The sequence below is a fragment of the Pongo pygmaeus genome, chromosome 5 (genome assembly GCF_028885625.2).
Source record: "Pongo pygmaeus isolate AG05252 chromosome 5, NHGRI_mPonPyg2-v2.0_pri, whole genome shotgun sequence".
NCBI lineage: Eukaryota > Metazoa > Chordata > Mammalia > Primates > Hominidae > Pongo > Pongo pygmaeus.
The window spans coordinates 107,368,090-107,395,414 of NC_072378.2; the positions used below are offsets into that span (position 1 = coordinate 107,368,090).

Genomic DNA, 27,325 nt, shown 5'->3' on the forward strand with positions numbered 1-27,325 from the left:
AGATAGCTATACTTCCATGTTTACTGCAGCACTGTTCACAATAGCCAAGTTGTGGAAGCAACCTAAGTGTCCATCAACAGACAAGTGCATAAAGAAAATGTGGTACATATACACAATGGAGTATTATTCAGTCAGAAAATAGAATGAGATCCTGTCATTTGCAACAACATAAATGGAACTGGAGGACATTAAGTGAAATAAACCAGGCACAGAAAGACAAACTTCATGTATTCTTACTCATTTGTGGGAGCTAAAAATTAAAACAATTGAACTTATGGAAACAGAGTAGAATGATAGTTACCAGAAGCTGGGAAGCATAGTGGCAGGTGGGTAGTGGGGATGGTTAATGAGTACAAAAATATAGTTAAAATGAATAAAATCTAGTATTTGATAGCACAACAGTGATTACATTTAACAATTATTTACTGTACATTTTAAAATAATTAAAAGAGTATTACTAGAATGTTTGTAACACAAAGAAATAATAAATGCTTGAGGTAACACATACCCCATTTACCCTGATGTGATTACTAGGCATTGTATGCGTGTATCAAAATACCTCCATATATATATGTGTGTGTGTGTATATATATATACCTCCATTTATACTCCATAAATATACACACTTACTATGTACTCATAAAATTTTTTTTTAAAGCTCAACAGTAAAGACAAACAAAAAAATCAGTTTGATTAGGGCTGGGCACAGTGAGTCATGTCTGTAATCTCAGTACTATGAGAGGCCAAGGCAGGAGGATCGGTTGAGCCCAGGAGTTTAAGACCAGCCTGGGCAACCCAGCAAGATCTCATCTCTTAAAAAAAAATTAAACTATTAGCCCAGCGTGGTGTTACACATCTGTAGTCCTAGCTACACGGGAGGCTGAGGTGGGAGGATCACTTGAGAACAGGAGTTCAATACTGCAGTGAGTTATGATCATGCCACCATACTGCAGCCTAGGTGGCAGAGCAATATACTGCCTCAAAACACACACACACACACACACACACACACACACACACACACGATTAAAATGAGCTCCTTTTTGTGTACTCATAAAATTGTACCATGCATACTCCATTGTCACATAGTCACACTTGATTTTAATCATGGTCACTATAGAATAAAAAGTATGTGAGAAAATAAATATTTTAAAATAATCAAAAATGCTTTTAGCAAAAGCTTTATATATACTAGAGTAGTAGTCCTGTGAAACTAAATGACATTCCTTTTAAAAACACAGTGGCCTAAAAGACATAGCCTAAAGTTAGAGAGAGATGTTAAAGAAGGTAGATTTGTGAAGGTATTATTATTCTGAAGATAAATCTCATTTATTTGGTAATATCAACATTTTAACAGACAGAAATCTCCTGTCATAAAGCCCCTGTAATTATCAAACACTATCGAGAGCTTGTTCATGCAAATTATCACTGTTTCAAAAATTCAAAACATGACTGCTAAGCTTTTAGAGTATTCATTAGACCTATCTCTAGCGTCACAATACTGGAAATAAAATATTTTTAATTTGCTAAAAAAAATCTTTGAAGCAAATGAAATGATATTCCAAGGAGACTCCAAGAGAATAATTTTTTAAAGCTATTTTAAAACATTTGTTGAAACAAAGTTTCAAAACACAAAAATTGCAAAAAAAAAAATGAAAGGTTTTCAAGAGCCTTTGGTGAGTCATAGGAAGAAAAGCAAATTCAGCTGCACTCCATAAACTACAGATTTGTATTTAGAACTTCCAAAAAATATTAAATCAGAAACAACTATCTGAAGTGTTAACTATGTGCCCATTTTTAAAACCTACTCTAGTATAGCTACTTTTGGGAAAACATTAAACTCTTCTTCAAACCACAAACACAGATGGATTTTTTTGGTAACTAGTGGGCCTCTAAGGTGTTTTTAGAAAAGGGAGACAAATCTTGGCCCTAGAGAAGAAAGAAGGGACAATTATAGAATACAGGATTGATGAAAAGCAGTTGGCAATACAGTAGTAATGAGCAACATGAGAAGAGAAATTATCTGAATCAAAATTCATTATTATCTAAACAAAAGGAATTATTATAGTACTTAAAAACCTACAACCAATGTATCCTCATTAATTGGGCTCAAAATGAAGAACACAGACCAGTTAGAATTCTTCAACCTTAAATAATATATGTACCCTTTTTAAAGGTAAAAATTCAGTTATTGAGTACTGCCTTAAATAATTTTTATTAAAATATTATTTAAATATGTACATATGTAAAAGTGATAAACTCTATTTGGTTATACTTCTTATGTAACTAAAAGGAGAGATTTGTTAAAGGATACAAAATTTCAGTTAGATGGGAGGAGTAAGTTCCAGTGTTCTTTATTACTGTACGATGACTACAGTTAACAATAATGTATTACATAGTTTCAAATAGCTAGGAGGGTAAGAATGTTCCCAACACAAAGAAGTGATGAATGTTTGAAATGACAGACATGCTAATTACACTGATCTGATCATCATACATTATATGTATCAAAACATCACTATGTACCCCATGAATATGTACAGTTATTATTTGTCAATTAAAAAAATAAAGTACAAATTGAAAACAAAATTTATTCAAATTGGCATTAATTTACTATGACAGATGATGGTACTTGACTGATACTAAATTGCTATTCCCAATATGAAATTGGTGCTGACTGCCTCAGTGTGGGTTTTTTTTTCTTTCTTTTGAGACACAGTCTTGCTCTGTCACTTAGGCTGGAGGAGTGCAGTGGCATGCTCATAGCTCACTGCACCCTTGAACTCCTGGCCTCGAGCCATCCTCCCACCTCAGGCTCCTGAGCAGTTGAGATTTTAGGTGTGTGCCATCGTACTGCTAATTCTTTGAAATAAGGGAAGACTATCATGAAAATGCATTCTCTCACCTCTTTTCTCTATTCAAATTACAGTTGTGAGGCTGGGTGCAGTGGCTCACACCTGTAATCCCAGTACTTTTGGAGGCCAAGGTGGGCAGATCACTTGAGGCCAGGAGTCTAAGACCAGCAGCCTGGCCATCATGGCGAAACCCTGTCTCTACTAAAAATACAAAAATTAACCAGGCAAGGTGGTGCACAACTGTAGTCCCAGCTGCTCAGGAGGCTGAGGTACAAGAATTGCTTGAACCTGAGAGGCAGAGGCTATAGTGAGCCAAGATCGCACCACAGTACTCCAGCCTAGGAGACGGTGAGACCCTGTTTAAAAAAAAAAAAAAAAAAAAAATTTACAGTTGTGCCTTGTTATACATGGAGGATTGGTTCTAGGACCTCCTCATTTCCACATATACCAAAATCCATGCATACTCAAGACCCAAAATCAGCCCTGTGGGAGCCTGTGTATTATGAAAAGTTGGCCCTCCCTGCACACGAGCTTCACATTCCCCTATGCCCTACCTCTGGTTGAAAAAAATCTGTGTATAAGTAGATCTGCATAGTTCAAACCCATTTTGTTCAAAGGTCAACTGTATATGAAATTGTTATTCATGTAACATACTGCTCTTATATCTCCTGATTGAGGCCAGAAGATTCTTTCACTCTTGACACAGGAAACAGGTTGGTGAAAAGCACATGACAATCATTACTAATCACTTTACTGGCTCTAGTTTCTAGGGCTAAGGATTTCTGTGAGAAGGACTGCTACTGAAATGGACTCCTTGAACTCAGAAAGCAATGAGAGACACCCAGGGAAAGGTCGAGTCCAGGTGGTAGCAGTTAACTGACAGAAACGAAGTGGGCATGGTGATCCTAACAGGCAGCAAGGTGGATATGGAATATTAGGTCATCTCAAACTTTGTTGTGACAGGCAGAAATCCCTGTCTATATTTAATTAGACTCAATAACTCAAATCAACAGGCAACCCACTTAGATCTGTTTTTATTTTTTATTTTTATTTTTTGAGATGGATTCTCGCTGTCACCCAGGCTGGAGTGCAATGGCATGATCTCAGTTTACCGCAACTTCCACCCCCAGGGTTCAAGTGATTCTCCTGCTTCAGCCTCCCAAGTAGCTGGGATTACAAGCATGCGCCACCACGCCTGGCTAATTTTTATTTTTTTCTCTGTATTTTTAGTAGAGACAAAGTTTCGCATGTTGGCCAGGCTGGTCTCGAACTCTTGATCTGAAGCAATCTGCGTGCCTTGGCCTCCCAAAGTGCTGGAATTACAGGTGTGAGCCACCATGCCCGGCCTGTTTTGATTTAAATAACCAAAAATGAACAAATAACTCTAGGTCTAGTGAACTTGTCTGAGCCACTACAGTAGAGAGTCAGGAACTCTCACCCAAATTCGAGACCCACAGTTCCTTGAATGAAGGGGAGGCCAAATCCCTGTTGGAAGGTTTTATTTCCCCCCATTGGATCTCTGGCCATTTACCCAGGTAATCATGAGCTGGCAAAAGGGAAATACCGAAACCTCTCCAGGATTATTATATACTGGCTTTGAGCTAACATTAATTCTTAGGAATTAAGAATACCACAGTTTCATCAGTTGGATTGACAATTTATGAGGCTCATGTATAGGAGATGAAGTTCTAATTCAACCTCTTCTCACAGCAGTCATCATGACAAAGCCCAAGCACACCTCGTTTTCAGATGTTACCAAATACTGCCCACAATGACTCCCTGGTTCAGAAGGAAGGACTATTATGGTAAGAGGTATGAAGTGGAAGATGATCAAATTCCCTTTCCTTATGAAAATTATTGCATTTCTAAGGGGGGAGTTTTCTAAAATTTGTAAAGGAATAGTGAAAAGTTATTATGAGACAAAGACATATTGCAAGCAGGCATACTGCCCTCCTCCCTCCACTTTCTTCCTGTACAGAGAATTGAAAAGATGTGTCCACTTAAAATGATGTTGTATTTAACCTGGAAAAGCTGCAATGAACACAGGTATTGAAACAAGGCCATGGCAATTTCAGCAAGCAACTGAAGTAATGATTTCTTTCTGAAAAACAGCTCCTGGCTTGCTACTAGGATCCAGTGAAAACAGAATAGAACATTAAGTGACCATGAAACCTAGCTGTCCATCTTGAGTTGTTATTGGATGCATTTAACTCTAAATTCCAGCAAGCCCAAAATGGGTTGTGAAGGCACAATTAAATTGCATGTCAGATCACTTACATTCCTTACGACCATATTCCTCTTACATGCCACCTCTCCCTCAAACTGCACCTATGGCTTCATGAGGAGTGCCCTATGACCAGCAAGCTTGCAGGGGGGAAAATGCCTCTCCCTGGTTAAAGAAAGACCTGAACATTATGTTACAGCTGCAAGTGTACCACTGCTGCATAACAACTCCATTCAGGGGTGATCCTGAGAATCAGCTGAGAGGAGAAAGCCTCCCTGTGAGAAGCACTTAGAGTGGTACATATCATTGTTCACTTTACTTGAAAATAGGTGGCCTGAGGTCAGTATCTACATGGTAATTTCTGGCACGTCCAATAGACTGGCTGAATGAGCAGGACCGGGGAGGAGCATATTTGGATGACTAGTGACAAGGCAGTTTGGGAAAGGGATATTTAGATACATTTTTGGGAACGGGACCAGCACCTGAGAATATCTGTGCTCCAAGTGACTGCTCAGCAAAATTACCACCAAGAAGAGAGTACTAATAAGTATATGGACAAGGTGACTGTTACTGAAAGAGTGAGCCATTTTCCTTGCCTAGTCAATTCAGTACTTGGCTAAATGGTAGTGTTTTGACAGGGATGGTGGCTATACATGTGCTCAACAACAGGGATTTCCTCCCACCAAGGCTGAGCTGGTGGTCTCACTGCTAAGTGTCCCTATATGGTACACTCCTCCAGTTGAGCCATCTACCTCATAAGGGATGGACTCCAGTGACCCTTTTCATCCTAGAGAGGTTAGTAATTTGTCCTTTTCAGAAGAGATATTTATTCTGTATTTGGATGTGATTTAACTGTCATGCTGCTACCAACACTACCATCTGTGGACTTACTTGCATGCTAGTGTGATATTCTACTTAGTGCCACTGATGAATAAAATCACTTCCCAACAAAAGTGAGGCAACTGGCTGGTAACCAAGGGCTTCTTTGATCTTAACATGTACTCTTTGCATCTTTCAGAAGCAGCAGGCTCACACAGTGGTGAAATAGCCTATGACAACATAGACAAGGTTCCAGCTAGGATCTATTGCTATAGAACACAGCTTATGAGCTGAACGAGCACTTCTCCAACTGGGTACTGGACATGGCACTTCTCACAGCTCCAGCTAATGACCTCTCAAAATTGTTTCCTTCCTCTAAGACGGGGAGCTACTAAAGGTTTTGTGCCCAGGGAAAGAATGCTTCCACCAAGAGATATAAAAATGGTGCCTTTGAGCTGGAAGCTGAGATTGCTACCTGGCTCATCATGCCAGAAAAAGCAAATGAGAGGCTTAAAATAGAGGGATATATCCGCTACAAAGACAGTATCTGAATACTGTATACAGGAGGAACAGAATGAGTACAGGTGGAATGTAAGAAATGCTCTGTAGTGCATAATAATAAACTATAATGAAAGATTATTTCATGTCTATCTAAGCTGGGCCACCAATGGCTTAGGATGAAGAAGGTGTAACAACCCATCAGGCAAAGGACCCCACCCAGCTGAAGTTATGGCCATAATCTAAATTCTTTATTTGGTGGGTATATTAGCTAGGATCCAGTATTACTGATTGTGACATGAAAATCAAAATAACATTTTAAACAGTAAGAAGTGTATTCTTTCTCATGTAAAAAGAAGTCTGGAAATGGGCAATACAAAACTGTGTTGGAAATTCCACAAGGCTATTATGTTCTGTCTTACTCTCCAGCCCACCATCCGTAACATGTGGCACTCAAAAATGGCTTCTAGAGTTCCAGCCACTACATCAGCACTCAAAGCAGCAAGATAAAAGAAGGGAGAATGAAAAGTAGACCCCTCTCTTTGAGGAGGCTTTCTAGAAATTCAAATGCTTCTACCAACATTTCTTTTGGCCAGAAATTAGTCACACAGTCACATCCAGCAGTAAGAGAAGCTAAGAAATGTAGTCTCTTATACCTGAATAAATTCAGGGTTCTCTCACCAAAGTGGAAGGGGAAGATGAAAATTGAGAAAGGCTGCCGCCAGTCTCTGTCATAGCATGTCCATGGTTTTTGGTGTTTCCTCTACCTCATTATTTCCTCTGCACTACATATAAGTGTGATGGTAGTGGATAAATTTACCATTTAGCCCACAGGTTGAAGAATGTAAGAATTAGATCACAAAATTAGAAGACTGAACACAACTCAGAGGTCCTAGACAAGACAATAAGTTATCTTTTTTGTGGAGGTGGTCAGAATGACTAATTTCCTCATTTAAGGTGGGAATTCTTTTAAATTATCTATACAGTAAGAAAGGGGACAGAAGGCAGTAAATTCAAGGACAGGGTGCCCTGCTCAGAATCCATTCCCCTTTTGGCCTGTAACACATTTCACTTTTCAATTAGGGAAATTCTTTTCCCTTATTCTGTGAGGTCTAAGCAGACATGAAATACAGTAGCTTACTCCCCAACTGACCACAGGGGTGGCCAACACTCAAGCAGGCTCAAACCTAGTACACCATTCACCCATGAAGGAAATGATCTATTTGGCAATAAAGACCAAACAGATCCCCTCTCACAGGACTTTGAATCTTGAGGAGCCATCCAAGGATAAAAGGCAGCCTGAGCCAAAATTTCCTGAGAGCAGTGCCGTAGTCTAGAGAAACTGTCTGTAAATTCCTGCTACTGACTGCCCTAGAGCGTCCCCAGTTCTCATTCTTCCTAAGGCCTGATTAGCTCCTCCTTGCCTAAGTAATCCAAAATCAATTTCTTCGCTAGGGGCGGTGGCTCACGCCTGTAATCCCAACACTCTGGGAGGCCAAAGCAGGCAGGTCACCTGAGATCAGGAGTTCAAGACCAGCCTGACCAACATGGTAAAACCCTATCTCTACCAAAAATACAAAAATTAGCCAGGCATGGTGGCGCATGCCTATAATCCCAGCTACTCGGGAGGCTGAGGCAGGAGAATCACTTGAATCCAGGAGGCAGAGGTTGCACTGAGCTGAGATCACACCACTGCACTCCAGCCTGGGCAACAGAGCGAGACTCCATCTCAAAACAAAAACAAAGCAAAAACAAAAAACAAAAGCAATTTCTATGCTTGCAACTAAACAATGCTGAGATAATTCTATACTTCCTCCCTGAGAGATCAGAAACCCCTATGACTTTAAATCTCACCTATATTGAGTACTTCCAACTCTAGCCTTAGTGTCTACCTCCCGTAGGAGGACCTAACCCATTTCTAACTTCAGTTTGGACATTTCCACTTGCTGCAAACACTTCATGTTCAACAGGTCTACAAAACTTCCCCCTACACTCTACATCCAACATACTTCTGCTAGTATCTGAACATACTCAATTGCTCAGCTTACTCTTCTGTTCTTTCACTCCCACAATTATCAAGTCTGCAATTACCAACCTCACTTCACAAATGTAGCTTGAATCCAGTCTTTCCACTTCATCTCCATCACTACTGCCTAAGTTTATAACTCACCATCATCATTCCTCTATCCACAAGAACATCTCAATTTTCAATGTTTAAATCATCTCGTTGAGACCTTTTGCCACTCTATTGTTTATGTCTTCATTTTATTTGGAAACACTTTTATCCTAACATATGCAACAATTTATTGCACTTTGTGTTTTACATGTCTATTTGCCTTATTTGAATATAAATCCTGGGGAGGGGAAGGGAGAGGAGGGATGTGGGTCAGTGTCTGGTGTTGTTTCCCTGACTAACAAGCATAGTACTTGGCCATTAGAGAACACACTTAACTAGCTGCTGAAAGAAGAAATGAATAAACCATAGCAGTCTTCCGCCAGGCTTTCCGGCCTCTAGCTTTTCTTTTCTGCAATTCACAACCACCACAGCTGCCAAAGTCAGCTTTCAAAAAGGCACATCTGCTCAGGTCTCTCTAGTACTTAACCTTTATGATCTCCACTGACCTCAGGATAAAATTAGATCATCTTAACATGACATACAAAACTCAAAATCTGGCCACAACCTTTCCTTTGCTTTTTAAATAGATTTTATTTCATTCATAGACGCTTTATTCACAGTAGCCAAAAATAGAAGCAACCTATATATTCATTTATGCTGAATAAACAAATTGCTCTATATCCATTCAACGGAATATCTTTCAGCAATAAAAAAATAATGCATAGTTGGTTAATGTATCTTGTCCAGTTTTCTATTTGTTTACAGTGGAAGGGCAAGTTTAGCATCAGATACTCTATCATGGCAGAAGCAAGTATTTCTAGCCTATTTCTTTTGCCTCATCCCATCCCACCACTGTGTGGTGCAGTCTACACCACACTACAATTTTTCCTAGCCTTTGCTGAGCAATTTATTATGTCTTAAATTATTTTCCTGCCTCAGTCATCTCTTTTTCATCCCACATGACCCGACTCATATCCCACTTCATCTCTGGTAGTCTTCCATTTTCTCTAGGAAGAGAGATCTTTTTTTCTCTCTATGTTTCTACAGCATATTGTTCACTACAGCATTTAACTCAAGGTACTCTGTGTATGTCTCCCCACGAAAATGAATTTCTAATAATAATGATAATCGCTAATATTTGGGTACTTGCTATGTGCCAGGTACTGTTCTAAGCACTTTACCCATATTAAATCATTCAATCTTCATAAAACTCTGACATAGCTACTATTATTTATTTATTTTTGAGATAAGATCTCACTCTGTCACCCAGGCTGGAGTGCAGTGACACAATCACGGCTCACTGCAGTCTCAACTCCCAGGCTCAGGTGATCCTCTCTCTTCAGCCTTCCAAGTAGCTGGGACCACAGGTACACACCACCACACCCAGCTCATTTTTAATTTTTTTTTTTTATATAGATGGGATCCCACTGTGTTGCCCAGGCAGGTCTTGAACTCCTGAGCTTCAGCAATCCTTCCACCTTAGCCTCCCAAAGTGCTGGGATTACACGTTTGAGCCACTGCATCTAGCCACCAGGTTCTATTACTATCCTTGATTTACAGAAGAAGAAACTAAGGCACAGAGAAGTTAGATAAATTGCCTAAGATCTCATAGCTTGACAATGGTAGAGGCAGGATGTGAACCCAAACAGTCTGATTCCAGAGCTCATGCTTACTATACTGTCTCTCCTAAATTCCTGGATGGCAGCAACTGGGTCTTATTCTTGTTTGTACATCCATGCCCAGAGCACCTCAAATATTTGTGGAATGAATTAAAATTTATAATTTTCTCCTAGTCATCCAAGAAAAAGTTCTTCATAAGTAATGTAGGTTTTCAGTCAGTAATCACAGAACTGAATCTAGAAACGGTCTTTCATAAACATGGAAGAGACTAAAATTAAATTTCTAATAATAAATTCAAAGAGCTCTGAAGAATTTTACCATGCAGAAAGGACTAATAAGGTTTTTTAGGTAGCCAAATATCTGTAGTGAACTCAGGAACATAAAGTCCCCACAAAGGAATCAACACACCCTAAGAGAAGAGACTAAATGTCATAATTTGTCTCTAATAACTGCATACTAAATTAATCCTATCCATTTAATCTGAAATCAAGAGCATAGTTTTTTGAAGGCAAAAGCAAAAAGAGTATTTAAACAAAAATTTAATCCTAAAAGCCAAATCTGTCAAGAGTAATCAATGAAAATAAATAAAGCCTTATTACTCAAAGAATCAGCTATGTTTTAGAAACAACAAAAGTCTAACCAATTCTGTATTGGAAAAGCATTGGTCACTGCCTGTGAAACAACTAAAAGTACTTAAACTTTAGTGATTTATACAGAAATTTAAGTAACAAAAATTTATATATAATTTTTTATAAATTACATATTATATATATATATATTTCACAAGTGGATAATTACATTTAGTTAGGGAAACAGTAATAAAACCATTGGGTAGAGGTTGTATTGAGAGGAAGGGAACAGTTGATGCATGTTGTTACCTTCAGTTTATTCCATCCTACCAATCTATGTCACATACCTGGGCCATCCCACATATCACTGTCCAGCTTGGACAAGTCCACTATCCCTCATCCAAAGTCCCTGAAACCAAACCAAATGTCTTTCAGAATCCAAAATTTTTCTGATTTTAGGAAGGTGCATTTTACCCAACACTGCAGCAGGAACTGGGCAGCACCCTGTAATCAAAAGCCTTAATATTTCTGCATCAAATGCATAAATATTCATATTAAATGGGATAAATAAAGACTATAAATAGCCTCACATCAGTCCACGTCAGATTTGTAAGTCTAAAAAAATTCTGTTTTCTGAGCTTTTCAGATTTTTAAATTGTGGAAAAAGGATTACAGACTTAAACTATTACATTGCATTCAACCTGGTTTATTCTCTGCTCGAGAACTGACAATGGCTTCCTTACCTGCCACATTCAGATACAACATTAATTTCCATACTAGTCTGGAATTGGCAACATTACTGGAAATCATCTAGTCAAACTCCTTACTTCATTGCTTAGGAAACTAAAGCCCAGAGAGATAAAATGATCACAGTTAAGTACTGACAGAGACAAAACTACAACACATACATCTCTGTCTCCCAGGTCTTCTTTCTCTTTCTCTCTCTATGTCTGTCTGTCTGTCTCTCTCTCTCTCTCTCTCGTGCATGCTCTCTCTCTTTCTCTCTGGATTTGAAGTGCTTTTTTAAGGCTTTTCAAAATAAGAAATAATTGGCCAGGCGCGGTGGCTCATGCCTGTAATCCCAGCACTTTGAGAGGCCGAGGCAGGCAGATCACGAGGTCAAGAGATCGAGACCATCTGGGCCAACATGGTGAAACCCCATCTCTACTAAAAATACAAAAATTAGCTGGGCGTGGTGGTGCACACCTGTAGTCCCAGCTACTCGGGAGGCTGAGGCAGGAGAATTGCTTGAACCCAGGAGGTGGAGGTTGCACTGAGCCGAGATTGCACCACTGCACTCCAGCCTGGCGACGAAGCAAGACTCCGTCTAAAAAAAAAAAGAAAAAAAAGAAATAATTACAGACAAACACAAAGTTGCAAAAACACTACAGAGTCCCATTTACCCTTCACCCAATGGTGAAATCATGTAATAGCTATAGAACACTAAAATCAAAAAATTGATATTGATAGATTGTTAACTACAGACCTTATTCCATTTTCAGTATCTTTTAACCTGCATTTATTTTGTGTGTAGGTGTATAGCGTTCTTTGCAACTGTATTAGTCTGTTCTCACATTGCTATAAGGAAATACCCAAGACTGGGTAATTCATAAAGAAAAGAGGCTTAATTGACTCATAGTTCTACATGGCTGGGGAGGCCTCAGGAAACTTATAATCATGGCCAAAAGCACCTCTTCACAGGGCAGCAGAAGAGAGAATGAGTGCCAGTAGGGGAAATGCCAGACATTTATAAAACCATCAGATCTCATGAGAACTCACTCACCCACTATCATGAGAACAGCCCTAATGATTAAATTATCTCCCACCAGTTCCCTCCCATGACACATGAAAATTATGGGAATTACAGTTCAAGATGAGATTTAGGTGAGGACATTCTGACCCTGGCCCCTCCCAAATCTCATGTGCTCACATTTCAAAATGCAGTCATGCCCTTCCAAAAGTCCCCCAAAGTCTTAACTCATTCCAGCTTTAACCCAAAAGTCCAAGTCCAAAGTTTCATGTGAGACAAGGCAAGTCCCTTCTGCCTATGAGCCTATAAAATCAGAAGCGGCCAGGCGCAGTGGCTCATGCCTGTAATCCCAGCACTTTCGGAGGCCGAGGCGGGCGGATCACGAGGTCAGGGGATTGAGACCATCCTGGCTAACACAGTGAAACCCCATCTCTATTAAAAATACAAAAAAATTAGCCAGGCGTGGTGGCGGGTGCCTGTAGTCCCAGCTACTCATGAGGCTGAGGCAGGAGAATGGCGTGAACCCAGGGGGCAGAGCTTGCAGTGAGCCAAGATGGCACCACTGCACTCCAGCCTGGGTGACAGAGTGAGAATCCATCAAAAAAAAAAAAAAAAAAAATCAAAAGCAAGTGCGTTACTACCTAGACACATCTCTCTGGGGCTACAGGCACTGGGTAAATACATCTGTTCCAAATGGGAGAAACTGGCCAAAACAAAGGGGATACAGGCCCCACATCAAGTCCGGAATCCAATAGGGCAGTCATTAAACCTTAAAGTTCCAAAATGATCTCCTTTGATTCCCTGTCTCACATCCATGTCACGCTATTACAAGAGGTGGGCTACCACAGTCTTGGGAAACTCTGCCCCTGTGGCTTTGCAGGGAACAGCCCCTCTCCTGGCTGCTTTCACAGCTGGCATTGAGTGTCTGAGGCTTTTCCAGGCACATGGTGCAAGCTGTAGTAGGTGGATTTACCATTCTGGGGTCTGAAGGATGTTGGTTCTCTTCTCACAGCTCCACTAGGCAGTACCCCAGTGGAAACTCTGTGTGGGGGCTCCAACCCTACATTTCCCTTCTACACTGCCCTAGCAGAGGTTCTCCATGAGGGCTCCACCCCTGCAGCAGAATTCTGCCTGGACATCCAGGAATTTCCATACATCCTCTGAAATCTAGGCAGAGATTTCCAAACCTCAATTATTGTCTTCTACATATCGCAAGCTCAATACCACATGGAAGCTGCCAAGGCTTGGGGCTTGCACCCTCTGAAGCAACAGCCTGAGCTGTACCTTGGCCCCTTTTAGCCATTGCTGAAGCTGCTGAGATGCAGGGCACCAAGTCCAGAGGCTGCATACAGCAGAGGGGGCTGGACCTGGCCCAGGAAACCATTTTTCTCTCCTAGGCCTCCAGGCTATGATGGGAGGGGCTGCCAAGAAGGTCTCTGACATATCCTGGAGATATTTTCCCCATTGTCTTGGCAATTAGCATTTGGCTCCTCATTACTTATGCAAATTTCTGCAGCCAGTTTGAATTTCTCCTCAGAAAATGAGTTTTTCTTTTCTATTGCAATGTTAGGGTTGCAAATTTTCTAAACTTTTATGTTCTGTCACCTCTTAAATGCTCTGCTGCTTAAAAATTTCCTCCACTAGATACCCTTAATCATCTCTCTCAAGTTCAAAGTTCCACAGATCTCTAGGGCAAGGGCAAAAAGCTGCCAGTCTCTTTGCTAAAGCATAGCAAGAGTGACCTTTACTCCAGTTCCCAACAAGTTTCTCATTTCCATCTAAGACCACCTCAGCCTGGATTTCATTGTCCATATCACTATCAGCATTTTGTCAAAGCCATTCAACAAGTCTCTAGGAAGTTCCAAACTTTCCCACATCTTTCCCATGTCTTCTTCTGAGCCTTCCAAACTGTTCCAACCTCTGCCTGTTACCTAGCTGCAAAGTCGCTTCCACATTTTCAGATATCTTTATAGCAGCACCCCACTCTCTGCGGTACCAATTTACAGTATTAGTCTGTTCTCACATTGCTCTAAGGAGATGCCCCAGACTGGGTAACTTATAAAGAAAAGAGGTTTAATTGACCCAGAGTTCCACATCATGGCAGAAGGCGCCTCTTCACAGGGCGCCAGGAGAGAGAATGAGTGCCAGCAGGGGAAATGCCAGATACTTATAAAACCATCAGCTCTTGTGAGAAGTGACTCACTATCATGAAAACAGCCTGGGGAAAACCATGAAAACAGCCTGGGGAAAACTACCCCCATGATTCAATTACCACCCACCGAGTCCCTCCCACGTGGGGATTATCGGGATTACAATTCAAGAGGAGATTTGGGTGGGGACACAGCCAAACTGTATCAGCAACTTTATCCCATGTATAGATTCACGCACCCACCACCACAAGACTCCCAACTGTTCTATCACAATATTCCTCTCTGTATTTACACTCCTCCCTATTCCCCACATTGTCCCTGACTCCAGAAAACACTTACTGTTTTCCATCTCCACAATTTCGTCATTTTGAAAATGATATAAATGTTATATAAATGGAATCAGACAATATATAAACTTTTGAGATAGACTTTTTAAAAAATTGGGTAAAATTTACATAAAATTTACCATCTTAACCATTTTTAAATGTACAGTTCAGTAGCATTAAGTGTATTCACAGTGTTGTACAACCAATCTCCAGAACTTTTTATCTTGCAAAACTGAAATCCTATAACTATTAAACAACTCTCCATTTCCCCCTTCTTCCAGTCCCTGGAGACCACCTTTCTGTTTCTACACACCGTTTCCCTAAATTTGACTACTCTAGACACTTTATATAAGAGGAATCATACAGTATCTGTCCTTTTGTGACTGGCTTATTTCACTTAGCATAACATCCTCCATATTTCACTTGGCATAATGTCCTCCAGGTTCATCCATATTATGACACGTGTGCAACCTCAAACACGTGGGCTCAAACAATCCTCCCGCTTCGGCCTCTAGAGCAGCTGTCCAGCCAATTTATTTTTAGGAGCCACCATGTCTAGTTAGTTTATTTTTTTATAGAGATGGGGTCTCACTATGTTGCCCAAGCTGGTCTCAAACTCCTGGCCTCAAGAGATCCTCCCACCTCAGCTTCCCAAAATGTTGGGATTACAGGCATGAGCCACTGTGCCTGGTCCTTCCTTGTTTTTTAAGGCTGAATAATATTCCATGGTAATATATACCACATTTTGTTAATCCTATCAACCATCAATGGACAACTGGGTTGCTTCTACCTCTTGGCTACTGTGAATACTGCTGCTATGAACATGGGTATACAATATCTCTTTGAGACACTGCTTTCAATTCTTTTGGAAACAGACCCAGAAGCAGAATTGTTGGATCATATGGTAATTCTATTTTTAATTTTTTGATGAATGAGATTGACTTTTTTCACTCAGAATAATTCCTCTGAGATTCACCCAAGTTGTTGTGTGTATCAGTGGTTCATTTCTTTTTATTGTTGGGTAGCATTTCATCGTTATGTATGTACCACAGTTTGTTCAACCACTCACTAGGATATGTGGGTTGTCTCCAGTTGGGAAATAATTAAAGACAAAATTAAAACAGTATAACAAACAGTATATATGTAGAGGATAAATTAAAAAAAGGAAAACTATGAATGTAGGGGGAAGAATGTTGAGGAATCAATTCACAATGACCAACTACAAAATTCCAACATGAGAGAGAAAATGGTGGGAACCATGATACTGAAGAAATAACACACAAACTCATCCCAAAATAAAGGATATAGGATTAAGTTAAGAAGGCCCTCATTCTCCACTCCAAAAACCATCAAGGTGAAATTCTGGAACATCATTCTAAAGAAAGGATCTTTCCTCTAGAAAGAACACACAGTCCTATCCAAGCTGTGGAATGAAAATGGCATTAATACAAGAAACTTAACTGCAAAGGAGAAATACATATATGTAGGATTTTCAACCTATAATTCTATAGGTTATGGCAGCCTATTACAAATAGGACTGTCACAAACATTTGTGTATAGGTTTTGGTATGGACATAAGTTTTTATTTCTCTGGAATAAATGCTCAGGAGTCTGATTGCTGGGCCACATGTTAAGTGTATGTTTAAACTGATTGATCAATCAACTGATTGATTGAGACAGGGTCTGACTCTGTCACCCACGCTGAAGTGCAGTGGCACAATCATGGCTCACTGCAGCCTCCAACTTCCGTGCTCAAGTGATCCTCTTACCTCAACCTCCCAAGTAGCTGGGACCACAGGTGTGCACTACCACACCCAATTAATTTTTTATATATTTTGTAGAGACAGCATTTTGCCACATTGCCCAGGCTGGTCTTGAAATCCTGGACTCAAGTGATCTGCCTGCCTCAGCCTCCCAAAGTGCTGGGATTACAGGCATGAGCCACTGCGCCCAGTCGTATGTTTAATTTTATAAGAAATTGTTATGCTGTTTTCCAGAGGGGCTGAACCATTTTACATTCCCATCAGCAATGTATGATAAATCTAGTTTCTCTGCATCGTTACTAGAATTACATATTATATTTTTTATTTTAGCCATTCTAATTGGTACATAGTAGTATCCCATTGTTGGTAGAAGAGCTGAGGCAGGACTGGCTTGTCTGTCATAATGTAAAAGAGTCTTGGAAGATGTCCGGGGTCCAGGTACTAAAACCCCTCGTGGCCTTTGGAACACCAAGCTCTGTGCCAGAGAGTGGAAGGCTGCACTGCCGCACCACAAATCTAAGCCCAGGGCATAAAACCCCTTGTGGCTTTGATGGAACCCAGGGCTCAGGGCATAAACCCCTCGTAGCCTCTGGAATGTGCACAGACTTGTTGGTTCCTTGCTTCTTTCTTGTAAACATGTCCTCCATTATCTCAAGCAGCAGAGCATATTCTATATGGGTCAAAGGAAATGCTAAACCGTCACAGCTACACTTAATGCACCACTACCTTTCTACTCTCACGTCCTCATGCCCTCACCTGTTTACCCTCACGTCCTCACCACCTGCTTCTTTGTTTGATCACCAATAAATAGGGCAGGTTCCCAGAGCTCGGGGCCTTTGCAGCCTCCAATCTAGCGCTGGCCCTCCGGGCCCACTTTATGAACTCTTAACTTGTCTTTTCTCATTCCTTTGCCCCGCCAGACTTTGTAGCCCTCACGGCCTGGTGTTGGGCCTGATCACCTCAACATCCTATCGTGATTTTAATTTGCATTTCCCAAATGGCTAATAATGTTGAACATCTTTTCGTATGCTTACTTGCTACCTTTATAGGTTTTTCTTTTAGCCCATTTTCTTTTCTTTCTTCTTCTTCTTTTTTTGTTTTTTAAGTGACAAAGTCTTGCTCTGTTGCCAAGGCTAGAGTGCAGTGGTACAATCATAGCTCACTGCAGCCTTGAAGTCAAACTCTTGCATTCAAGGAAGGCTCCCGCCTCTGTTTCCCTAGTAGCTGGGATTACAGGCATGCACCACTGCACAAGCTTTTTCCCCTATTTTCTAATTGTATTGTTTGCTTTCTTGAGTTTAGAGAGTTCTTTTTTTTTTTCTTTTTTTTGCGACAGAGTGTCACTCTGTTGCCCAGGCTGGAGTGCAGTGCCGTGATCTCACTGCAACCTCTGCCTCCCAGATTCATTCACCTCTGCCTAAGCCTCTGGTGTAGCTTGGACTACAGGCACCCACCACCACACCGGCTAATTTTTGTAGTTTTAGTAGAGACAGGGTTTCACCATGTTAGCCAGGCTGGACTCAAACTCCTGGCCTCAAGTGATCCACCTGCCTCGGCCTCCCAAAGTTCTGGGATTACAGGCGTGAGCCACCGCACCCAACCTCTTGAGTTGAGAGAGTTCTTTACATAATGTGGATACAAGTCCTTCTTTGAATATGTGATTTGCAAATATTTTCTCCCAGTCTGTGGCTACACTTTTCACGCTCTTTACAGGGTCTTTCACAGAGCTAAATTTCAAACTTTTTTTTTTTTCTCGAGACACAGCCTCACTCTGTCTCCCAGGCTGGCTTACAGTGGCACGATCTCGGCTCACTGCAACCTCTGCCTCACAAGTTCAAGCGATTCTCCTGCCTCAGCCTCCTGAGTAGCTGGGATTACAGGTGCACATCACCACACCCAGCTAATTTTTATATTTCTAGTAGAGACAAGGTTTCACCATGTTGGTCAGGCTGGTATCGAACTCCTGACCTTGTGATCCGCCCACCTCGGCCTCCCAAAGTGCTGGGATTATAGGCGTGAGCCACCACGCCTGGCCAGTTTCGAACTTTTATGGAGTCCAATTATTGTTTTCTTTTATGAATTTTTTGGTGTCATGTCTAAGAACTGCTTACCTAGCCCTAGGTCCTGAAGATGTTATCCTATGTTTTCTTTTTTTTTGAGACTGAGTCTTGCCCTGTCACCCAGGCTGGAGTGCAGTGGTGCAGTCTCAGCTCACTGCAACCTCCACTTCCTGGGTTTGAGCAATTCTCGTCTCAAACTCCTGACCTAAGGTGATCCACCCACCTTAGCCTCCCAAAGTGCTGGGAATTCAGGCGTGAGCCACTGCACCCGGCCGTGATATTATCCTATGTTTTCTTCTGAAAGTTTTATAGTTTAACATTTCATGTTTAAATCCATTTTAAGTGGACATTGATTTCACAAATAATCCATTTTACATTGATTTTTAAAAAATATTGTGTGAGGTTCAGGTCAAGGTTCATTTTTTTTGCCTATGATGTTCAATTGTTCCAGCCCTATTTTTGGAGAAAGAAAAAAACAAAAACAAAACTATCCTCCCTCCATTGAATTGTTTTTGCACTTTTGTTAAAAATCAGTTGGGCATATTTGTGTTAATCTATTTCTGGGTTCTCTATTCTGTTCCATTGATCTGTCTATTCCTCTGACAATACCACAGTGTTTTGATTAATGTAGCTATATAGTAAGATTTAACAGTAGGCGGAATGATTCCTCACCCATGCTTTCTTTTTCCAACATTTTAACTATTCTAAAATGTTCTAGTTTTTACTATTCTAGCTCTATTCATGCTGCTCACTTTATTGCACTGCTTATCCTTGCTTTTAAGGTCTTCCCCATACCTAGTAGAGGTATGGTAGCCTGGAGAAGAAAGGGGAAAAAAGAAAGAATCATGAAGGAAAAAAATAAATATTATACAACTATTACCCTAAAACATTACTCATGTAATTTTTATTCATCCATCCTTCAGTGGAGTCCCAATTTCTCCATGAAAGCTCCTCTACTATTCCAAGCCATCTCTCTATGTGGTAGCTCATTAACCACAAGTCATTTGTTTCCTTCTGTTAGATATTTGTAAATATCTTTTGTGTCAACTTATCAAGGGACAGGGTCCATGTTTTAGACTTCCTTTTTTTTTTTTCTTTTTTGAGACAGGGTATCACTCCGTTGCCCAGGATGGAGTGCAATGGCACGACCACAGCTCACTGCAGCCTCGACCTCCTGGGCTTAAGGGATCCTCTCAGCTCAGCCTCCCATGTAGCTAAGACTGCAGGCATGCACCAGCACACCTGGATAATTTTTAGTATTTTTTGTAGAGATGGGGTTTCACCATGTTACCCAGGTTGGTGTCAAACTCCTGAGCTCAAGCATCTGCCTACCTTGGCCTCCCAAAGTTCTGGGATTGCAGGCATGAACCACCACACCTAGTCTAGACTTCTTTATATCACTTCATAAGTTTCAATAAACATTTAGTAAATTCATTATTTATCTAATTGTAGTTTACAACAGAGAGATCCTAGAAAATCTAGATGAACAAGAGTAAAAATGAGCTAAATGCTCCTCTATTCCTAGTAACAGAATCATTATCTCACCAAACCTCAAGATTTTTAACCTCATTTCTCATTTAGTGTTAAAGAATATATGTCACATCTAGGCTGTTTTTCCCTTTTCTTGACAAGATGTCTTAGGTAAAGAGATCAGCGAATAGCAAATTATGGTGGTTTCCTTTTTTTTTTTTTTCCTGCTGTTTGCTAACAAAGTCACCATTCATCTCAATTTTAGGGCTGTTAGACATGATTTACCCCTAACACACCATGTAGCTTTATCCGAAAAGTAAATGGCTCCAGCCTGGGCAACAGAGCAAGACTCTGCCTCAAAAAAATAAAAATAAAAAACAAAAAAATACAGCTGCTTAATCCTTGATTTTAGTTATAATTTACAATAATCATTACCTGCTTAAGCTCTGGATCAAATGCCTGCTCCTTTGCTGAAATAGCTGTGTACAGTGTATACACAAATATATACAGATACATATCCACACCCCAAAAGTTTCTTCATTGGCTGTTTATGAGTTTAGGCTGTTTAAATAATTTGCAACACATTATCGTAATAAATAGAATAAAATTATACGCAGATTAGCTCTTTCTTTTCTTACAAAATATAGCAATTCATACATGCTACGACAACTTTGCAAAAACTTACTTATTCTGTGCCTTTCCAATTCTGTCACTGTACTATAGTACTACAAGGCAGGTTAGGCAACAATTAGGAAAGTTTCAGAACCATTAGTCTCACAAACTTTCATCTAGGGTGCCTCTGGTGGCCTCTGAAGAGATCTTCTCCAAACCCTCATCTGATGCTATTGCAACTAAGTAGATGAACTACAGTTCTCAGAATATACACATTAATAAGGCTCTTTTTAGCTTCACCCTTTTCACTTCTGTGCTTTATGATGGACTACAATACTCATAATGCAATACTACAGCCCCTATCACTGACACTATCATTCCCATCAAACACAAAGAAACCTCCTTCTGGATTACCAAAAACTAAGAAATCTGGGCCAGGTGCAGTGGCTCATGCCAGTAATTCCAATACTTTGGGAGGCCGAGGTGGGCAGATCATGAGGGCAGGAGCTAGAGACCATTGTGGCCAACATGGTGAAACCCCTTCTCTACTAAAAATACAAAAATTAGCTGGGCGCGGTGGCACACGTCTGCAATCCCAGCTACTGGGGAGGCTGAGGCAAGAGAATTGGTTGAACCAGGGAGTCGGAGGTTGCAGTGAGCCGAGATCATGCCACTGCACTCCAGCCTGGCGATAGAGTGAGACTCTGTCTCAAAAAAAACTTAAGAAATCTCTTAGTTCTAGTGTTATGAGAACTAGGAGTAACCTGAACTCAGAAGTTGTTTATGAGAGTATAAACTGGTACATTCACTTTAGAAAGCATTCTAAAGATAAACATGTGCACATCCAACAGTTATGCTCTTGTTTTTATATCCTCATGACATGAACACCAAAAGATATGCAAACATATTTATAACAGCATTTGTCATAATATTAAGAAATGCAACAACCCAAATGTTAATTACAAGATGACTGTGAGGCCCGGCGTGGTGGCTCACGCCTATAATCCCAGCATTTTGGGAGGCTGAGGTGGGCGGATCACGAGGTCAGGAGTTCAAGACTAGCCTGGCCAACATGGTGAAACCCTATCCCTACTAAAAATACAAAAATTAGCCAGGCATGGTGGCAGGCGCCTGTAATCCCAGGTACTTGGGGGGCTGAGGCAGGAGAATTGCTTGAATCCGGGAGGCGGAAGCTGCAGTGAGCCGAGACTGTGCCACTGCACTCCAGCCTGGGCAACAAGAGTGAAACTCTGTCTGAAAATAAATAAACAAATAAAAGATGACTGTGGTATATTCAGACAACAGAATTTCACACACCAGCAAAAAACTAATGAACTACAGTTAAACACACAACATGGATGAATATCGGAAACCATAAATTTTAAAAAGGAAGTCACAAAAGGCCATATGCAATAAACTATCATATTTGTACATTGCAAAGAAACCAGTAAAATGAAACATTATTATTTAGAAAAATAACAATGTAATTTTATTTCATTTTATTTTGAGACAGGGTCTCTTGCCCAGACAGGTGTGCAGTGGCACAACCACGGCTCACAACAGCCTTGACCTCCCAACTCAAGCAACTGCAATCCTTCCAAGCAGCTGGGACTACAGATGTGCATCCCCACGCCCAACCAATTTATTTTATTTTTTGTAGAGATAGGGTTTTGCTATGTTGCCCAGGCTGGTCTCGATCTCCTGGGCTCAAGCAATCTTTCTACTTTGCCTCCCAAAGTGCTGGGATCGCAGACATGAGACACCACACCAGGACCCCTGGTAATTTTAAAAAGGAAAAGTGTTTAAAAACAGTTTAGTAGGAGTCAGGGAGATGGACTGAGGAGTACACATTTAGCTTCAACAGGACTGGTAAAGTTACAGTTCTTAAGTTTGGTAATAGTAGGCTTATTCGTTTCATTAAGCTTTAAACATATGTGTGTGTGTATGTGTTTTGAGTGTGTATCATCTAGAATCTCTGGAAAACTAACATTCCAGCTAATCATAAGGTGACATTCCTGATAACTGGGAACAATGCCAAGGAATAAAATCACTTTATTATTACTATTTGATAACTTTTGTAGTAAGAAAATGACAGGTGCCTCGAAAAATTAAAGCAAGGGGTGGGTAAGGGAAGTGAGTGTGGCTAAAAAAGAGCAACATGAGGAATCCTTATAGTGCTGAATATGTTCTTTATATTAACTGTATCAACATAAATACCCTGCTTATGATATTACACCATCGTTTCAAAAGATGTTACCATTGGGAGAAACAGGGTTAGGTGTATATTAGATTTGTGTTATTTCTTCCAACTGCATGTAAATCTAAAACTACTTCAAAATAGAAGTTTACTTTTAAAAACAACAACAGAAAAAGGTCCTTTCAGTCCTGGATTTCTCCACCTTGGCACTACTGACATTTTGCAGCACCTAATTATTTCTTGTGGGTCTGTCCTAGGAATTGAAGGGTAGCATCCCCGGCCTCTATCCACTAAATGCCAGTAATGTGCCTCCATTTGTGACAACCAAAAATGTCTCCATACATGCCAAATGTCCTCAGGGGGGGAAAACTGCCCCAGTTGAGAACCAGTGCTCTAGTCATTAAAAGCCAAGAAGAGATATGAAAATGTTCCTAATTGAAGAAGATGAAAGAGATATAACAACTAAATGCAATACTTGATCCTGGACTGAATTCTGTCCTGGAGGGTAAAGAATGCTATAAAGAACATTATTAGGCCAATTAACAAAATTGAAATTAAATGGTAGATTAAATAAAAGCATTGTATCAATATTAAATATACCTAAGTTGGTAACTGTAGCGTACTTACGTAGGAGATTACCGCTATGCTTAGGAAATACATACTGAAGTATTTAGGGGAAAAGGATCGTGATGTATGCAATGTACCATCAAATGATTCAGAAAAAAAATATAGAAAGATATATACACGTGAATAGTATATATATCTGTGTGTATATGTATTTAATGTATATATTGACATATATAGACATATCTACGTAGTAGGTGGATCTGATTAAAGGGTATGCAAGTGTGTTCTTTGAACTATATTATTATTTTTGTAACTTCGCTGTATGTTTAAACTAAGTACAAATCAGAAGGTGTGGGGTTTAAGTGGAAGAAAAAAAAAAAACTTTTGGCCAGGCACGGTGGCTCACGCCTGTAATCCCAGCACTTTGGGAGGCCGAGGCGGGTGGATCACGAGGTCAGGAGATCTAGGCGATCCTGGCTAACACTGTGAAGCCCCGTCTCTACTAAAAATACAAAAACAAAATTAGCTGGGCGTGGTGGCGGGCACCTGTAGTCCCAGCTACTCCAGCCTGGGCGACAAAGCGAGACTCCGTCTCAAAAAAAAAAAAAAAACTTTTATAAATCCTAAAGGCAGGTTTCACAGCAGTAGTACAGCATAAGTGACAAATATCCCAAGAAGATAATGACTACTAATGGGATAAATTCCTACTTCAACCCCAAGACATTCGTTGGAAAGAATTATTTACCTTCAGCCCCTCTCTCTCTCTCCTTGCCTACTTTCTGGAGGTGACCCCCTGAACAGTGCGGGACAGAAAATTAATCTATCCCATTTAAAAAAAAAAAAATTTCTAGAAAGTGATTCAATAAACCTACATCTCCGCTCGATTTCTCCACAAATCACTGAGGCATCTTCATCCTCAACAATTAAGAAGCAAAATCGCGGAAAGCATGCAAGTGTTTCAAAGAAAACCACTTATCCACTCAGCTGAGCAAGAACGTTAAGTGGACTAGAGAAGAGACAACATGGAAGGTCTAGGAGGAGTGAGTAAAAAGGAAGGACTAAAAAGAGATAAACCAGGAGTCAGTCTGAGAGAGGCAGAATGCGTATGCCCGCCAGAAAAAAAGTATTCCAACAAGTGCGAGTGTGTCAGCGGGAGAGGGGTAGCTCACCTGGCTGTGGTAAGCAGAGGGTGCTGAGTGCCCACCAGCTTCCGCACCTGCATAGCGATGTTGCTGAGCTCGTCGCTCAGCAGGCAGCGAAGGCTCATGAAAGACGTGGGGTACCCCACGATCTTCTCCGCCTCTGACACTACCTGATTCCAGTGGGCCGGGGACTTGGAGGACTGACCACGCCAAGAGCCCACCGAGGAGATGGTGTCGAGGGACGGGGACCACCACAGGCGACGCGGGGAACCCGAGGCTCCAAGATAACGTGGCAAGTGCAATAGCAGCTGCCGAAGGTTCATGGTTTGAGTCTGGAAGGGTCTGGGACCTGGGGGTATCCAGAGGTGGCGCGGGAAACAAACCAGGGGCAGAGGAGGAACTTGCAGTAACTAAAAGGAAGCGGCAATTCTTGACCCTCAGAATAAAGTGGCTTCCTGGAGCAGTGACCAGAAACGAACTTTAACTGCTGCTTTCTGCAGCCCAGGCTGGGCAAACAACAGTCCCAGCTCAGCACTGCCCCCGGCCACCCGGTGTAGAAACCACAGCCACTGCCTATGTGGAGGACGCCATATTGGAGGCATGGAATGCGGCCTGCCGTAAAGACGGAGGCGGGTTGTTAAGCATTCTCTCTACTTTACGGCGTACCCGAGAACGCCCCCGCAGGGGTGGTGCTTTGGAGGTGAACCCGGGTTGGGAGGTTCAGCTCCTCCTACCCCCCCGCTCTGGGCCAGCAAAGGTCGCCAGTGACAGGGATCAGTTGTGGGCGGCCAGTGGTCCTTCTGCATACGGTATCTGGGCCGAGTCTGGATTCATTAGAGTCCCCGGCGCCCAGCACTGAGTGGCATGCATAAGTATTGGTGTCACGAACAACGGTCAGCCCCCGGCTTGCCCGCAAGGAAGGGCGTCGAGCGGAGGCACCAGTTCCTCCCGGAAGCCTTTTGTCGCTATCGCCACTAGCCCCTGGCAGTGGCAGTGGCCGTGGCCGGGCGTGAAGGCGGCCTCTCGGGCTGCATGCCTCCTGGAGCTGGGGCCACGGCTCAGTGGTGGAACGCCTAGTCGGGGCGTGGGGCTGAGCCCTCGTGTCCTCAGGGACCAACCAGACGAAAGGCGGCGTGGTGCGGCGGAAAGGGGTCCCAAGGAAAGTCCTCGGATCCAACTTCGAATTACCGGCCTCCTCGCTGAGCCCTGGGAGAAACAGCGGTGCCTCCTTCCCGAGGGTGCGGAGAGGAAGAATGAAACGTTGCCTGCTCCCTGCCTCTTATCTTCCTCTTTATGCCTAGCCTGGAGCTCAACTCCAGGATTGATGACTATCGCTGACCGGAGTGCTTTTCACGTACTAGTTCATGTATTACTTTATTTAATCCTCAGAACAACCTCATTAAGTAGATAATATTAGTATTCTCCGTGTTTTGTATGAGGAAACTAAGGTGCAGTCGAGTCGTGTAAGTTGCCTAAGACCACACTAGATAGGGATGTGAGCCCAGACAATCTGGTTTCAGAATCCGTGTTCTAACCGAAAGATTACACTGTCTAAATAATAGGCTCCCATCCACTCTTTTCTCCTTATTGCTGAGAGGAAACAGTCAATATGATTATCTTTTCAGTAATGCTACCTATTTTTTTTTTCAAATGTGCCTAGGATCTTACCTCCTTTCTTATCACCTAAAACAGATGTTAACCGTTCTTAATAAAGGATATATTATCCATTTTTTACACTCTTAAAAATAGCTTATAAAACTCTCTAAAACTTTCAAAATCCTTCCAAATTCATGGTATCTTATTTTTATTTTTTATTTATTTTTTGAGATGGGTCTTGCTCTGTCACCCAGGCTGGAGTGCAGTAGCGCGATCTCAGCTCACTGCAACCTCTGCCTCCCAGGTTCAAGCAATTCTTGTGCCTCAGCCTCCCAAGTGGCTGGGACTACAGGCACCCGCCACCACGCCCAGCTAACTTTTGTATTTGTAGTAGAGACAGGGTTTCACCATGTTGACCAGGCTGGTCTCAAACTCCTGACCTTGAGTGATCCGCCCACTTCGGCTTCCCAAAGTGCTGGGATTACAGGTGTGAGCTACCATGCCCAGCCTGTCAGTATTTTTTAAATGAGCATCAGGCGTAATACTGTACCAGCCTCTTGAGCTACAAATAAAGATTGGGACTTAAAAACAAAGAGTAGTTGTTCACTTTGCAAAACAAGATGATTTTCTCTACAAAAGATTTAGCTTCATACTTTCCCTTTGGCAAGTTTTCCTTGTGATTTAAATTTTTGATTTTATTTACAAAAATTCAGTTTAGGTATAACTTTTCAGGGGCACATTTTGTTTAACGTGAATTGTGATTATAAGTATCAAACACAGTCTATGCCCTCAAAGTAAGTAAGCTGAAGTTTGAAAATAATTCCTGTGAAAGTGATAAACTCTTGGCAACAAAATTCAGGTCTGTTAGGAGATGAAAATAAATATGGAGAGTGAGATACTTTACCATTCCAGGAGATGAAAATAAATATGGAGAGTGAGATACTTTACCATTCCAAAAAGTTCCAAGGCCAGAGCTTCTGGGTTATCCAAG

The 27,325-nt window shown here is 41.3% G+C and overlaps 1 protein-coding gene across 1 annotated transcript in view; it reads right to left on the reverse strand.

The window, feature by feature from the left end:
- Positions 1-26,921, reverse strand: part of PDSS2 (decaprenyl diphosphate synthase subunit 2) — a 313,717-nt gene extending 286,796 nt beyond the window's left edge. The window contains exon 1 of the mRNA XM_054491948.2: positions 24,766-26,921. Within this exon, the coding sequence (XP_054347923.1) occupies positions 24,766-25,061 (296 nt within the window). The 5' untranslated portion in view covers positions 25,062-26,921. The remainder of the gene's footprint in view (positions 1-24,765) is intronic.
- Positions 26,922-27,325: the final 404 nt, after the last annotated feature.